This window comes from Arabidopsis lyrata (genome assembly GCF_000004255.2).
Source record: "Arabidopsis lyrata subsp. lyrata unplaced genomic scaffold ARALYscaffold_4, whole genome shotgun sequence".
NCBI lineage: Eukaryota > Viridiplantae > Streptophyta > Magnoliopsida > Brassicales > Brassicaceae > Arabidopsis > Arabidopsis lyrata.
Window position 1 is genome coordinate 3,209,387 of NW_003302552.1, and position 17,015 is coordinate 3,226,401.

A 17,015-nucleotide genomic window follows, 5' to 3' on the forward strand; every position below is an offset into this window, starting at 1 on the left:
GTGGGAATTCAGTATTACACCGTGATCAAGATCGCTAAATCACTCCTAACAAATGTCGGATGTTCGTCGTGAAGTTCATCCAACTTCACTTTTTGTTCCGGTGTAAGAACACTCTCATCAAACGGTGGCTCCACATATGATTCATCATCTTCTTCTTGCGGCCAATCATTGTATTCCATGGCATAAAAAAAAAACAAATGAAAGTTAGTAATAAATAAAAATGCTCTAGACTAAAAACTAATCCTAAATCCTTAGGTAACGCAATTGGTCCCCGGCAACGGCGCCAACTTGATTGCTCGAGTAATTACCCGATACACTTAACCGCAAGGTAGTATATACGGGGTCGATCCAAAAGAACCAATGGTACACTAAAGACTTCCGAGACTCGTTCTTAGCTAAAGCGAAGAGTTTGTTTGGTTTTCAGATTTGTAAAATAAAAATGCAAATAAATTAAACGATTTAACTTCAAAATTTAAAGACATTGGGCATTAGGGTATTTCAGAGATCAATAAACAACGGAAACATGAGACAATGAATTCAATAGTTACGAACCGTTCTTGAACATGAACACATTTAGACCAATTCTCTTTCAAGACATTAATCACTAAATTTGACTATTCGATTACTAAACTTTCGCATGCAATTTCCTAGTCAAATTCGCATTACCAAACAAGTTCATTAAGTTCACAATGCATCCTAACGTCAACTTTCGTTGGCTAGAAATACATTGCTCAATCCACATTCTTTCAGGCATTCTATCGAACACTTTTGATGCATAGAAAAACCTAGAATCTACAACAGGGTGATCAATCCTATTCTAGCATTAAGAACATGTGAATCAAAGAACCTAGAGAATGAGAATTCCTAACACAATCAATCCATTAATCCATTGAATCTCCTAATTGGAACCCTAAAACCCAATTGGAGAACTACTCACACATAGAGAAAGAGAAAAGGCAAATAGATATGAAAGAAAACATGATTCAATAAAATAGAAAAGGAATAGGGTTTAGAAATCTTCTCCAAATTGTCAAAGGGATGGATTCCTTTGCCCAAAGTTGTTTACAAACCAAAGAACAAAGTTTAGAACTCAAAAATATCAAAGATAATGTGTAAAGAGTCGAGCTTAGGGTTTTAAAACAATAGGAGACGAGCCGGGTCGGATCTGGAGTGACTCGGGTCAAATCTGGGCCAAAAATACGTCTGGGGAAGGGATCGATCGATCCAAAGGAGGACCGATCGATCCATCCGAGGAAATCTCTTCCTCCATCGATATCTAAACTTGTCTAGATCTTTGGATTTCTGAATATTTTGACACATAAGACGCCCTCCATAGCCTTGATACCAGTTTCATTAATCGACCTTAAGTCATCAGTAACTCCATTGGCAAGGATCTAGACATAGCCCGGTTTCATCAAACCAATCTCCTTGGCTTTAATGAAGAATCTGGATGCAAGAGTCGAGTACATGTGGACAATGAACACTCTTGTGGGGTTTGTCATCATCTTAAGAAGCTCCATGGAGATTACATGATCCGTGGCATTGAGAGCGATAACAGACCTGTATGGTATGCGAACGTTTATCTCTTGTAATGCATCAGTGAGACGAGGCATTATACCTTCTCCAAAGGTGTTGTCAATGTAAACAGGCACGACTTCTCTCCATCCAAACAACTTGATGATAGCTTTTATGGCGTTTACTTGAGAAGAGTCTTCGTACGTAGCACGAAAGAAGTATGGACTACGAAGAGAAGTAAGAAACGGACTTGTTGCAGAGTAGGAAACAATCGGCACCTGGGATTTTTGGCCAATCTCGATCAAGAAATGAGCTTGCATAGATGTCCATGGTCCCAATATCGCTTTCACTTTCTTAATCTTTATCAGTTCAAGAGCTGTGACATTGTCGAAATAAAAAAAATTCAGGTAGAGTATGTGAAGAATTTAATGCGGATCATATTGTCAAATGTATATACGTTTTCTTGTAAATCAACTTTTTGGCATTTATGTACACTAAAAAAAGATAAGTTACCTGCAGCAGCGGCACCAAGGACGTCGTTTCTGGAGTCGCCGATGTTGACAACAAGCCTTGTCTGGAATTGGGGACGAGAAGAGTAGAAATCGGCTAGAGACATGTTGATGCAGAGCATGGCAACATCTGAGTATGAAGTTCCCACATCTGTTACAACACCGACATTGACTTCGGTTATTTCTTTCTGTCCTCTGCTGAATTCAACGCACAAGGAGAAGAAGAGCAAGAAGAAGAAGAAGACCTTCATGTTTCTCATATGGGGATTTTTATTTCTCCTTTAGATTCATTGCTTATTGGTTTGTATGCAAATATATAGCATAGATTTGAATAGCTGCTGAAGTTTTCTCATCTACAAACTTAGACTAAACCCGAGAAAGCAATCAAAAATGATAATGACTAGGGAAATACAATTTCAAAGTTCGCGGCCATTTTCAATCCAAATATTTCTTTCTCAAGTAGGTTTCTTGCTTTGTACGCAACGACTAAGCAATTTAGCATTATATATTGTAAGAAAACAATCTTTTGTATATATGAAACCTTCAACAAATAATATAGAAGTAAAATATAGTCAAACTTTGTATTGAAAGTAACATAAAATAAACTTCATTATCTTAATTATACCAAAATTCAACGAAAGTTGAATAATATATTGATAATCTAAAAATGGCTAAAGAGTCATTGGTAAAACACAAGTACGAGTGTTAAAAAGAACCAAGACTAATAATCTAAAAATGGCTAAATAAGAAAAAATAAGTCAAATGTGACTTTTGATCTCAGAAACAGGAAAAAAAGGGTTGTCTAAGGTAGCAGATATTACTGTTCGACACCAAGCCACTTGGTGAAGTTTAGAAGTTATCGAACTCAGTGTAGTCACTGTCTGATATCATAGTCTGGTATTGATGGGCTCATGAAACAAGACCGGCCCATACAAATTATGGTTTTATGGTTTTGGTTTTATAATTTTAATTTGATTAGGATATTATTGTTTTTATGATTATCTTTACTTTATTTTTGTTGGACTAGATAGACTCAAATCATGTAGTGTTTTCTTATAAATACCGTGAGAACTCAATAAGAAAGGTTATGAGAATTATTTATCGAAAACCGTTTGTATCATTGTCTTTTAGCTCTTGATTGGGACCTATCAAAATTCTATTAATCTAGCCCAGAGAGACCAAAGATGATGCAATTGAGGAATTCATTTTACACAAGATTCAATCATCGAGAGAAATCAAACAAAAAATCGAATGTTATATACCTTTGAGATGGGCTGTCTCTTCCTCTCGAGCTTCTCCCTTTTCGACTTTACTCTCTCATCTTCAGCCAACAAAGACATCCTTCTCGCAGTCTTCGCATACGGGTTAAGCTTCAACATCACATTCAAATTCTTAAGAGGATTCTTCTTCAACACAGCTCTCTTCACATCCTTCTCAATCTGTCTAACCACACTCTGAACCTCATCCGAATAAATAATCCTAGACAAATCAGCATTCACCATCTTTGCCCTAGGTAAAACATAACCTTTCTTAAGAGAAATTTAATCATTGACGGTTCGTCGGTTCGAGTGACACTTGGGACGAAACTAATATTATATGTTGTGGTTTCGGGAGTGAGGGGATTACGGACTTTGGCCCAAAACCTCCTAGTATTAAAAAAAAAAAAAACATAACCTTTCTTCATCTCCGACGCCTTCTCAAACGAACCATAAACCGATTCCAACTTCTCGAAAGCCGATTTAGTCCACACAACAAATCTACCTAAATGACCACCAGGAGCTAGCTTAAGTAAACTAAATTTCTCTACATGACACAAATCAATCCCCGGAATGTTCCTAAACGCCTTAACCAACTTAGCTCCTTCATTTCCATACACAATCAACGGACCTTTTGGAGAAACATACCTACGATTCCTCATTTTACCTAGACAAGATCTAATCCCAATACTATCTTTAGCCTTCTCTGCATCAGCATAAGCACAATACTTCGATTCCTCATTTTACCTTTTTTTTTTTTCTAAGTAAAAGAGGAAAACACAATGATTTTAGTAGACGCTAGACTCAAACCTAACCTTGATTTATGTGACGAGACATCTACTCACTCACTCAAACAAGCCTAACCTTGATCACATGTGCTTGGTTTCGTAAATTTGCATTTGAATGCATGAAAATATATATAAAAGGATGAAAAACTTAAGCGACTAAATCCGTTTTACTTTGATTGAACTCTACTAGTCGTTACTCGTTAGCATATGTGAGAAACCCTAGCCTTACGTTTACCGTCTTGCATTACACGTAATAAAATCAACCTCTATGGTAACATGTGACAGTCTCTTTTATAAGGATCATCTATTTTGAAAATCGTTAATTACACAATAAGTACAATAGTTTGATTTAATAAAAACAGACGCATTTTCAATGTTTTGTCAAATTAAAGACATATAAAATGCAAATCTATGAGATATTCCTAACTCTTAACTCAACACCGTTTGTTGCTCTATTGCTGTTCTCAGGCATCTCTCGAGAACACAAACATTTATCTATGTCGTTGATGTACGAGTCGGGGTCTCGTTTTAGAAACTCTTTCCACAAATCTTTCCCTTTTGTCTTCCATAGGAAACAGAATGTGAATTTTCCGAGTGCTAGAACGCACACAACAAACACAACAAGAAACAGAAACCAGAAACTGCGTACGCCGAGCTGTATAGAGGTAACAGATGGATTTGAATCTGGATTGGTAACTGGATCAGGACAACTTTGTTCTTTCTTCTTGAACCATGCGTTCTCGAGCTCCATTGCCTTTGGAGACTCTGCTACTTTTAAGATGGCCCTTGAAACATCGGCCACCAGAGGTGATCCGATTGGAAAAACAAAGCCGAATCCATCAACATTGAAGGGTTCTTCAACCATTTTATAAGTGTTGCAATATTGTCCAAGAAAGAGTCTCAAGTAAGGTCCCAAGAAAGCTGCAGAGATACCACCCTTTTTTGATCCTTTTTTCAGAAGCTCGGCGCATTCTTCTGCGGTATCAAAGGGCACAAGGCTAGATTGTGGGAAACCTGTTTCATTAAGCTTTCCAAGGATGAAGGATGTTCTCTGATAACCGATTGTTTCTCCTTTATGAAGCAAGCTACTCATGCTGGTTATGGTTGGATGTAGTTGCTGTGATGTCAAAAGCGACGCCAAACTGGCTGTGTAACTCTGAGTTAACACAAGAACGAGGAAGTACCATGTGACAACCAGGGCCCTCGCCCAGAAGCTAAACACTCTCTCTCCTAGGACAGAAATTCGAGGATAAGAATCAAACATGGTAATATATAGAAACATAGATAAGATGACAATGTAAGGGGTGGAGATTAAATGTACTTGGAGCAAAAACCATGGTAGAGAAGGCAAACCAGAAGATGGTACTAGCTTGGTAATTAGCCGGTCCACGGAAGTCCGGATTAACCCTATGTTCAAGAGTCCAAACAGAGATTGAAACAAGGAAGAAAAAGACTAAGGATGTCAACCATAGTTCGATCGACAAAGGTTTCAAGAAGCTGAATTCGTCTCTTTTCACTTCGTCTCTCATTGGGACGATCATTCCAACACCTGATTTAATGAATGGGAGAGTGAAGTCAACGTAAGAGGACCTGTTCGCCAATATTGTTGTATCTCCCACGACCCCATCATACCTCTGAGAAGGAAAAGAAATAAAAGTAATTCACTAAGATAGTTTTGCAAATGCTATTTTAGAGGGATGATTAGTAAGTGATCATACTCACCCCGAGGTACACTTGCTGGACCAAGTCATTGTGATTACCGGCTGGTTTACCGTCAGGTGTTTCAAAAGGAATGAACTCATAAGAGACGTCATAAGGCATTGCTTGAATCACAGCCTCAAAAAAATCTATGCAGAAACCTGTGACTACAGTTGAATTGGTGATAGGATCCCTTGTGACCTTCACGAGATCAGTGAAACCAAGTCTCTTGGGAACTCCAATGCGCAACTTCTTCCCATTAGTCGGGATCTCCCATCCTTTGGGAACAGAATTAGCCTCTCCAGGCCATATTATAAGCTTAAGATGATCTTGCCAAGTGGATAAAGTACCTATGCTTCGTGGTTCTTGGTCAAGTTTCTTCACAAGACCATTTCCCTCTGTCCAGAATCCTATTGATCTTTCTCCGGCCCCGACCATATTGACAATTTCAAACACCGATGGTTGCAGTTGCCCGCTGACAAAACGGAAGTCTCCTGCAAGTCCTCTGAATTGAACTTTTGAGAGCGTCTCGAGAAGCTTTGGACCGAATTGAGATAAACCAAGAGCATCAAGTTCGGAAACGTTTCTCCCTGTATCCACATTACTGAAAGTCATGTTATTTATTCCAGCTTCTTCAATGGCCATGGCCAATGCAGTGGTAGCATCATAAGCCCACAATCCATAGACATTCAGCTCCATCTGTGGGAATCTCCTCTTCCACCGTGATCTAAACATGTCTAGATCTTTGGATTTTTGAATATAAGTTTTAATACCCAATACCCCCTCCATAGCCTCAATACCCGTCTCATTTATCGACCTTAAGCCATCGATAACTCCATTGGTAAGGATCCAGACATATCCTGGTTTCATCAAACCAATCTCCTTTGCTTTAATGAAGAATCTTGAGGCTAGAGAAGAGGACATGTGGATAATGAACACTCTTGTGGGCATGTTCATCATCTTAAGAAGTTCTACGGAGATTTCTTGATCCGTGGCATTGGGAGCGATAACGGATCTATGAGGTATCCGAACATTAATATCTTGTAATGCATCGGTGAGACGAGGCATTATACCTTCTCCGAAGGTATTGTCGATGTAAACTGGCACAACTTCTCTCCACCCGAACAATTTGATGATAGATTTTATGGCCTGCACTTGAGAAGAGTCTTCGTACGTAGCACGCAAGAAGTATCGGCTACGAAGGGAAGTAAGAAATGGGCTTGTTGCAGAATAGGAAACAACAGGAACCCGAGATTTTTGGCCAATCTCGATCAAGAAATGAGCTTGCATAGATGTCCATGGGCCCAAAATCGCTTTCACTTGCTTGTTCTTTATCAACTCAATAGCTATGACAGTGTCAAAACCAAGAAAATTCGGGTTGAGTATGTCAAACGTGAACATAGTACATAAATATAGTAAGAGTAACATATGTATCGAAAGAAAGCGAGAGGAGAAGAGAAGGTACCTGCAGTTGCGGCACCAACAACGTCATTTTTGGAGTCACCAACGTTGACGACAAGCCTTGTCTGAAACTGGGGACGAGAAGAGTAGAAATCAGTAAGAGACATGTTGATACAGAGCATGGAAACCTCCGAGTGTGAAGTACCGACATCTGTTACAACACCGACATTGACTTGGGTTTTGCCGTTGTTCTGTCCTCTGCCGATTTCCAAGCGGAAGGAGAAGAAGAGCAAGAAGCAAAAGAAAAGCTTCGCATTTCTCATTTGGGAATTTTTCTTTTCTTCTTTTAGGTGATAATTGATAGATGCTGCTTACTGGTTTTGTATGCACACATATTACATATATAGCAAAATTTCGACTAGTTGCTTAATTTTTTAATATCTCATCCTAGTAAAAGGAAACATCATCATAAAGATAAGAAGCCAATACATTTCAAAGTTCGCGGCAATTTCTAAAACAAATATATCTGTTCAAGGGGTTTCGTGTTTTGTAGGAGATGATACTTAGCATCACATATTGTAAGAAGATAATGTTATTGTTGTAATTATCACAATCTCTCTATCTTTCACACTTTCTTACTCGTTTGTGTTCACTTGTTCTAGAGAGAAAACAAGAACACATTTTACTTTAATTGTCTACATTGATATTTCGGATCACAAGGATACTCTTACACAACACACATAACACATACATATAGTGGTTTATCTCCACTTGCTACTCTAGACACATGAACCTTAATCATGACTCTTACACAAGCCATACTCCTAAACACTAGGCTAACTATTGACCTTACTTCTAGATAGAAGTCATACAAGCAACGTTTAACAACTCTCGTAGACTCTTACCACTCCTACTAACAACCATTTAGACAAAACACTCTTCACTAGTTTGGGCCTTTTCACTTGTAGGCCCATCACACCAAACAGAAAAACACCAAGCCCAACTTCCTTGTTGACTTGTCTTCTGTCGTTGACTCTCTTTGTCGACTTCTTCTTCTTCTCTTTGCTCTGCTAAAGCTTTCTCTTTGTTGCAGGTTTAATCAAGGACTCAATTCCCAACAGTTATGTATACATTTGAAGAAAAATTAAAACATAATATATAGTACTAGTTGATTGAAAGTAATATACTTTATTATCTTTATACAATTTACTTGGAATTTTCTTGTTGCAAGAATAGATTACTTGTGTTGCAAAAATATGACCTTTCATTTCTATGAAAGTCAGCGAATGAATTTCAGTGGTAGAGTAATGTTGGAAGTGATCTAAGACTGGACAATTAATTGATTTAAAATGAAAATAATGTTTGGTAAAACGCCGACTGGTAAAGCAACAAGTCTTGTGACTTTGATCTCAAGAAACAAAATAAATATAAATAAAAAAAATTGTCTAAGGGTTGCAGATTTTACTGCGGTTAGCCACTTTGTGAAGTTATCAAACTCAGTGTAGTCGATCACTGATCTGATACCATGTTTTTCCTGCTGATGTGATCTTCAATGCCTCTTCCTGCAATACACAATGAGATTAAGAAGATGATAAATAATACATCTTCATCTAAAACATGATTATCTATAATGCCATACATTATGAGTTGACCAAAAAAAATTGAGAAGAAAACAGTAAGATGATACACTAAATTTACGTGTATATTTAATTAGGTGAGACAAAAGAATATATTTATCCTAAAATTTCAAAAAAGGGACAGTTTTTGACATTTGTCCCACCAATTGACAAAGTGGAGAAAGGGTTTCACGGTTTGACATTTAGCCAGATTTGTGACGAAAATGCCCCTCAACTAGAGACGTTACTGTGCTGGTTCGGTTTCTCTGATTTTGTTTTATTTGGTTTGTTAATATTTTTGAATTTAAATTTAAAAAAAAAAAGAAGAAGAACGGGGAAAAAGAAGAAGAACGGCGAAGAGAAAGAGGACGAGAAATCAGAGTACAAACCGTTTCCATTCTGAAAATCTAATATCTCATTTTGATTCTTTTACTTGGAAACGACCAAAAGGGGAAAAATTCCGGCGAATTCCGTTTCCATTCATCTTTAAATCTTTCATTATCTTTCCGTTTTGCCGCTACGACCAAAAGCAAAGAAATTTCCGACGAGTAAGATAGCGGAGTACAGATGACGGCGAAGAAAATGAATCTATTGAAGAAGAAGACTCGGCGCCGCGCGAAGGTGGCGAAAAGTTCAGAGAAGGGTGAAGCGAATAGTTCACCGGAGAAGGGAATCGAGATTCCGAGTCCCCCGCCGGAGCCCGAGAGCACAAATCAGGGTAAGTATCTGTAAACACGGAAATCGAATTTAATTGGGGATGGGGATTCAGGAATCCTAAATATGGGGATACTGATTTCGAATCGAGGATTTAATTTCTGGGTTTTCAAACTAAATCGATTTTTGCGCCAAAATAGAAAATTGAGAAGATTTATGTTCTAATCGGTGTACGTACCCGAAATTGGAGTTATAAATTTTTCTACTTTTAAGTGATTTTGATAAAAATGCGTATATGGCCTACTAGGGTTTATTCGTTATAGTGTTCGTATGTTAAATTAGTTATGGATATTAGAAACTGACATATTTCTATTACACATAACTTGCAGGAAGCATGGATCCGATTGAAGAAGGTAATATTGGTGAAGGATGTGAAGAGTTACCGCCGAGGCTTTTTGCTCTGGATAAGTACCCTACAGAAACAAAGATCAATGCGTATTCCAAACCGGAGTACCTTGCTGATATTGCAACAGCCCTTAAAGGAACTGAAGAAATGGCTTTTCTCCTATCTTCTCCTTTTGGGGAGCTCTTTAATATCCCTCCTAACATGGTATCATTTTCTGGGAAGCTAGTTCTTGGCTTGATTTGCCGTCAGTTAGTGACCAAAAAACGTTATGAGATGTGGATGGTTTTTGGTGGTCATCCACTGCGGTTTGGATTAAGAGAATTTTATCGGATAACCGGTTTGGAGTGTGGGAAGTACCTGAAAAAAAAAGCTGTGGAGAAAGTGCTAACGGTGAAAAAGGGATGTACTTCAGTGTGGAAGACTCTATTTGGTGCTAAGTCTCCAACTATTGATGATTTGGTCGTGAGCTTGAAGACAGAGAAAACAATGCCAGGATGGAAGAGACTAGCATTAGCGCTGATAATCATTGTTGATGGTGTTCTAATCTGTCAGAAGCAGCGAGTCCGACCCGTTTCAAAGACAGTTGAGATGACGAAAGACCTTGATTTCTTCTGCAAATACCCATGGGGAAGGCTTGCTTTCAACCGTACACTGGACATGATAGCCAGATTCAAATCCGCTAAAAAGATAGAAGATGTGATCATTGGTTGCAAGCAGCAGTCTTATATGGTCTATGGCTTCCCACTAGCGCTGCAGCTTTTTGCCTTCCAAACTATCCCATCTCTTCGTAAGCTAGTTCCTTCTTCCACAAATGTAACTTATTCACTCAGAGGTCAATCAAGAATCTGGCCAAAATGCATCCAATCCGGACTTCCAGTATCTTGGAGTGCGAAGCTGCAGATCAGGTGTGTACGCTTTCTAATATACGTACATCGAATGATAAAATAATACGTACATTCACTAAGACGTTAAAAACAAAATCTTATAGGTGGATGCCACCTATATTGTGGATCCAGAGGATACTGATTGTCCTGAATCCTTAGTATGGAATAAGGAAGTTGAGGATCCTAGAGTTGATTACATTTTGAGGAAGCTGATAAATGGGCACAAGTGGTCCGAAAACACATGGGTTGGAGGTCATGATGAATGTCCAAAGCAGCTGCGACCAGAAGAGAAAGGTAAGCATAACTACAAACGATTTTCTCATTTATGAAAATACTCCTCTAATATAAAAACATAAATAAACTCAGTTGGTGCAGTCCGGAAGAGGCAACTACGGCAAAGAGCTCCGGTTGCTAATAAAAAACAGAAAATTGATGTTGAAGCTGAAGAGAATGACAACGCTGGGGAAAGTTTAGAAGATGAGAGGTTTGATAAGTATGTTGTTGAACTGAGGCGGTATATGAGGAGGCAAGAAACACAAAGGAACAAACTACATATGGAATTAAAAGAGTTCATCCGTGAGGAGATTCGTGCTGCTCTAAATCCAAAGGGCGAAACACAGGTACAACCTGAACCTTCCAAGGTATCAAAGAGCCCTATTAAAAAGGTGGAGAAGCCAATGGTAAAGAAATCCAGAAATATTCAAATTGGAACAAGAAGATCTCCTCGGCTGAAGAATATGAATACTTCAGAATACAATGTTGATGATGTACCTCCACCTTCTGAGAAGGTATGTCATGTACGTACATTATGTTTGCGAAGATAATGTACGTACATACATTATGTTTGCGATGATAATGTTATTTATGTTACAGGATGAAGAGAAAACTGCCCCTGAATCTGCTAGAAAAGAAGCAGATATGTCTGACAATGAAAGTGCTGGACTTTATTATGGTGGACCTTCTGACGAGGTATGTCGTGTACTAGAAATAGTCACAGAGTGTAGTACTGTACGTACATAAACTATAAATATGTTTATTTTCTTTATTTCAGGACGAAGTCATATGTGATGGTGGTGAATATGACAAAGGACCGATAGATTCAGCTACCAAACAACAAGATAAGTCTGAGATGGCAGACATTTCTGAAGATGATAAGGACGTGTTGCCTGACCAGGAAACCAACACTGGAGATGATAAGGACGTGTTGCCTGATGAGGAACACAAAACTGGAGATGATGAGAACGTCTTGCCTGAGGATGAAACCAAAACTGGAGATGATCAGGACATGTTGCATCAGGAGGAAAGCAACGTTGGAGATGATGAAGAATTGTTTAATGCTCCTAGCTCCCCAAAACGTGGAGCTGACGAATTGGAGGTATGATCAAGTCAAAATTAAACTTTGAGTGGCAGATAATAATGACCTATCCCTTAACTAATGAGTAATGCACCAATTGTAGGCTTCTCCGGCTGATGAACCTACAATTGCTGGTCAGAGGAATGCTGGAGGGGCTATTGGCGTTGATGGCAACCTTTGTTCTACGCCTTCACCGTCTTCTGTAATCGTATACACTATAAGTTACTTATATGTTAGTACAATAATTGCGTTCCTCATTAGTGTAACAGAGTAACAAAGTAAAAAATATGTATTCATCAGGTACTAAAAGAGTTGGGAACCTCTGTTGATGTAACTGCTGGTACCAATGCCATCGAGGTAACTGTGTTTATTAAATTAACTTATAATTTCTATACACATGATGTACGTACATAGGCGTTATTGCGTACATATAACTGATGGTTGTGTACGTTATTTCGATAAGGTTGAACCAATGGTGAAAGCAGATATCATTTTGGGAGGAGATAACAACACTATCGTTGATGAGGCTAAAACAACCGCATCTGCTCCTCAAAATCTTGTAAGTCCATATATGTTATTTACAAATCATGCAATGATTTCAATATAAGCTTTCTATTTGTTTGATTTAGTAACTCAATCTATTTTTCAGGAGGAAACAAAAAATGATTTTGATGTGGGAGTAAGTGAGTCTCAAAAACCTGAGGATGTTGTCCCCGTAAAAGAGAAGAAACCTGTTAAACGAAGAGTTACTTTTGAGGATAAAGAGGATATAACCGCCTCTACCACGGAAAATCAAGTAAGTTATAGAGGCTGTTGTTAATAAATTATAAACATATTCCTTTAAGGTTTTAAATATGAATGTAAAATAATTTGACATTTTTTTGGTGCAGGAGGAACCCAAGAAGGATGCAGGTGTGGAAGGAAGTGATGGTCAAATTCCTGATGATTCCAAGGATGTCGAGATATTAATTGAGACGAAAGAATCATCATCAAACTCTGCGTTTTTGGTCAAGGCCGGAAATAAACCATACAACCCATTAGAGAAGGTGAACGATGCAAAATTCCAGCTTTTAACTAATATCATCAATGGACCAGATGTGTAAGAATCTCTAACTTTATTAAATATCATATACTATTTCTTTTCACTTTAAATGCAAATCATGTATTTAACTATATTTTGTTTGCTCCGACGTTCAGGGTCCACACAGTTTTTGGATTACGAAAACTAGAGAACCGGTTTTTCGCCACCCTTGCAGAACCTGGTGAATGGGTTCAATCTAATGTACGTATTGTTGGTATACGTCCACATTTGTTGATATACGTACACATGAATTGATATATGTACACGTTATATGCTCATTATACGGATATTATATTTTATACGTACACAACATCATATGCGTGTTTACATTTTCAGCACTTGGAAATGATCGCCCTCATGATGTGGCACAAGAATGGAGAACATATGAGGAAAACTCGGGCAATTGTTTTGGATTCATTACTCACGTACGATCTCTCACGGCGTGCAAATGAATTCAGTTGGTGTAAAAAAAGGAGAGTTTCAAATGGGGTGAACTGCTCTACGAAATTGCAAATGGTGAACGCATTAACCGTCAACCTATGCTCAAGTGGCTAAAGGACGTCGACGTCCTTTACGTCCCTTTGAACTGGTCACAAGAGCATTGGGTTGGTATCAGCATCGACCTCAAGATGCGGCATGTCACTATCTATGACCCCCTCGTAAGTAAAACCCGGGAAATTGTTGTGAAGACTCGGATGCAGCCCATCCTGGCTATGATGCCTTATCTAGTAAAAGCGGTATGCAAGGACTATGTAGGTGAGAAGTACCCTCTCCACCCTTTCACATACTTTCGGGTGGACTGCATTTCTCAGAACCCTCGTACCGGAGACTGCGGTCCGTTCTCGATGAAGTTTATGGAGCTACTGATGCTTGGACGCCCAATGGAAGAGTTGCAGACCATTGAAGAGGCTGATATGGACAACTATCGTAAGGGGTACGCTGTGGACATTTTCGAGCATGGTGTAAGGTCTCTGACCTAATGGCCGTGTATCTGGTGTTATTAATATCGTTTACAACTTCTGTTTTATCTAGGGTTTTGGGTTTTTTGAACAACTTTTGCCTTGACGTGTGGGCTATGTTATGTTTCAAGCACTCTAAACTTCTGCCTTGCGGTGTAGGCTATTTTATGTTTATAGCACTCTAAACTTATTTTATGTATTTTGAACGAATCTCATGTTTTAATCTAAAGATCCAAACATAATATCTAAAATTTCAGACGTACCTACATATGTATGAAAATGAATTTCTGTTTACGTACAGACTAAACATATATGGCTACCACAAATGTATATAGTATTGGAGTAAAAATAGTATTCAAAGTAGATAAGGTTACATATAGTCAATTGATTTGACATTGCTGACGTATTGGAACTACACTTATTGCTAATCTCATTGAATACAACTATTAACTTCCCAACTAAAACTTTCACCTCGCCTATTTAAGTGGATAAGATTGATGGGGAGTTCCACACCTCAATCCAAAACATGTCATATCCAAATCTACCTGACGATGTCCTAGCCAAGATTGCGAAGATCATGGCTCACAAATGTTGGTGGTACCTACAGCCTCTCTTAAGATCAGGCCCTCGTGGAAGGGACATTGTATACCGGCCCGATGTACTCCAAGATGCAAATATTTACAGTTTGTGCAGTGATTCCGATGACTTCCATGCAGCTGGTCATGATCCAAATGACATCCACACCGAAGGTCGCTATAGACCTTTCTTCAAAAGATGCGTAGATGCTGGAAATCCAATAGCTATCTATCATGAAGGACTTCGTCTTCTAACACATGAATCTGACATAAAGGGAGCTATAGTTCTATTACATCGCAATGTGCCTAATCACGCTGATGCAACACTTGCGTGTGCGATCCTCTCCATATGTGACGGTAACGCGTACATGGGCGCTGAGTATCTTCTAATGTTTGAGAGAAACCATTACTCGTTGCAGTCAGAAGAAACTCGAGACATGTGTGAGGAGTTGCTAGATGAGATTAAAAAATATGGCCTTACATACAACAACACTTATGGTGCAACATTTTCTTACCCTGATTTTCGTGGATTTAACACTCCACCTTGCGTGATGATGTGTTACATCAGGTCTGGTCCCTTTAAAAATGTGTGTAACGTTTGCTATTTATGGTGGTGTGCTAGAAGAATTAGCCAACTCCTCTAAGTTTATATTTGATGTTTCATGTTATTATCTATATGCTTGTGTGCTTAAAGTTTCATAGCAATATAGTACTTGTTGTTATAAATGTTAATGATTTTACACTCTTTCACAAATATCTAAAATAGCTGAAAAGGGTATTAATTTCATTGTATACTACATATGGAATGTATGAGGATTAAAGATTTCGTCAGATAAAAGACAAAAAATGTCATATTCAATACTTCTTGTCAGGGTTTAGCTTTAAATGTACACTCTTAGAAGGTAGATTATCTGTAGCAAATTTATCAATTAATAATCTACCCTTATTGATTTGACCCCTTTCGTGGATAGTTATTAAATACATTTTGTCTGACTTATATAATGAACATATTTAATATTTCTGAATGCTTCTAACAAGTAGTTCCTAATATAGACGTACACGGTGGAGCTATAAATGCACACTGTTAGAAGGAGATAGACTCAATCAATGAAGCACTAAATACGTACCTATACTTTCGTCCTAATTTCAAAAAATGTATCGTTAACCAGAGCTTATGTTACATCACATTGAAGTAGTTCAACTTGTTGCCTTCACATACTTTGTTATAACCCTATAAATAACTACACCCTGAAGTCTCTTTACACACAAATCGTTCAAACTCAAAACCGATATAATATTTAAAAAAAATGCCTCTCCCAACTCCTCCTCCGACCGAGATGTATATTGCGGTCCTGCTCCCAAACCCTGTCAGTATACTAGTAAACTACCTTCCTGTATCTCAGACTCCAGTCGACACCCTTAGGAACATGGTGTATGCCGTTGACATCAACTCCATCTGTATGGACGAGTTTATGACTTGGCCGCATTTCATTCAGCCTGATTCTCCTTTCCGACCGTATTTCGACATCTTGTTGGAGAGGGGATCCTTGTGTGCGCAATACCTTGAAGGAGTAAGGCTTTGTACCAACTTCCTGACCGTCACTCATGGTATAACGTTGCTCACTTCGGTCTCCCCATCCGACCCATATGCGTGCTTCGCACATGCCTTGTTCTTAACAACGATGGGCAGCTACACTGAGTTCATCCCGGTAAATGCAATGTTCTGGGAAATGATACAAAATTTCGAGGCTGCAACCGCCGTGGGAGAGTTGGTGATGTATCACATCAGTCAACTTCATCATCAAGGCCCTCCGCTGTGGCAAAGATCGTGGAGGTTTGTCATCAGTCCGCCATGTATCGGACGCTGCACATACGGACATTGGTGCCGCAATTGTTTTTTCTATTGGTACGCTCGAGAACTATGCATTTTCTACTAGATGTGCGATGGCTATGAAGGAAGAAGCATGCAATTTTCCCACTTATGACTATGCTTCCGCTATCACCTTTACTTTATTTCTTATGAATCTCTACCGTAATAGTCTGTTTATTTCTATGCTTTGTATTTCCCTTTCCAGGAGTCTTGCTATGAATGAATGAAGTTAACCCTAGGTGTCTGTTTATTTCTATGCTTTGTATTTTCTTTTTGAAGGACTCTTGTTATGAATGAATGAAATCTACTTTTATGAATTAAACATATATGAATAATTACACGTTTTGTAGGTGTACGTAATATGTATACGTACATAGTAGATGGAAACTCCGAAAATGTTATAATATGTACGTACAATGCTGGAATTAGTCATTATGAACGTATATTTG

At 38.5% G+C, this 17,015-nt stretch overlaps 3 protein-coding genes and 1 pseudogene across 3 annotated transcripts; 1 reads left to right on the forward strand and 3 right to left on the reverse strand.

Moving 5' to 3' along the window:
• Window positions 1-4,189, reverse strand: part of LOC9316682 — a 14,747-nt pseudogene extending 10,558 nt beyond the window's left edge.
• On the reverse strand, window positions 1,258-2,281 carry LOC9316681 (glutamate receptor 2.2). Its single transcript, XM_002880568.2, has 2 exons — window positions 2,029-2,281; window positions 1,258-1,891 (listed from the first exon to the last, which is right to left on the reverse strand). Exons 1-2 carry the CDS (start codon window positions 2,273-2,275, stop codon window positions 1,395-1,397), a joined length of 744 nt encoding a protein of 247 aa, XP_002880614.2. The 5' UTR covers window positions 2,276-2,281; the 3' UTR covers window positions 1,258-1,394.
• An 86-nt stretch (window positions 4,190-4,275) lies between the features above and the next one.
• Window positions 4,276-7,691, reverse strand: LOC9316683 (glutamate receptor 2.2). Its single transcript, XM_002880570.2, has 4 exons — window positions 7,232-7,691; window positions 5,791-7,112; window positions 5,390-5,702; window positions 4,276-5,298 (listed from the first exon to the last, which is right to left on the reverse strand). The coding sequence occupies exons 1-4, from the start codon at window positions 7,488-7,490 to the stop codon at window positions 4,478-4,480; spliced, it is 2,715 nt and encodes a 904-aa protein (XP_002880616.1). The 5' UTR covers window positions 7,491-7,691; the 3' UTR covers window positions 4,276-4,477.
• Window positions 7,692-10,667: 2,976 nt separating this feature from the next.
• On the forward strand, window positions 10,668-12,901 carry LOC110229058 (FK506-binding protein 5-like). Its single transcript, XM_021027861.1, has 7 exons — window positions 10,668-11,515; window positions 11,601-11,696; window positions 11,779-12,102; window positions 12,185-12,283; window positions 12,382-12,438; window positions 12,545-12,640; window positions 12,731-12,901. Exons 1-7 carry the CDS (start codon window positions 11,246-11,248, stop codon window positions 12,899-12,901), a joined length of 1,113 nt encoding a protein of 370 aa, XP_020883520.1. The 5' UTR covers window positions 10,668-11,245.
• Window positions 12,902-17,015: the final 4,114 nt, after the last annotated feature.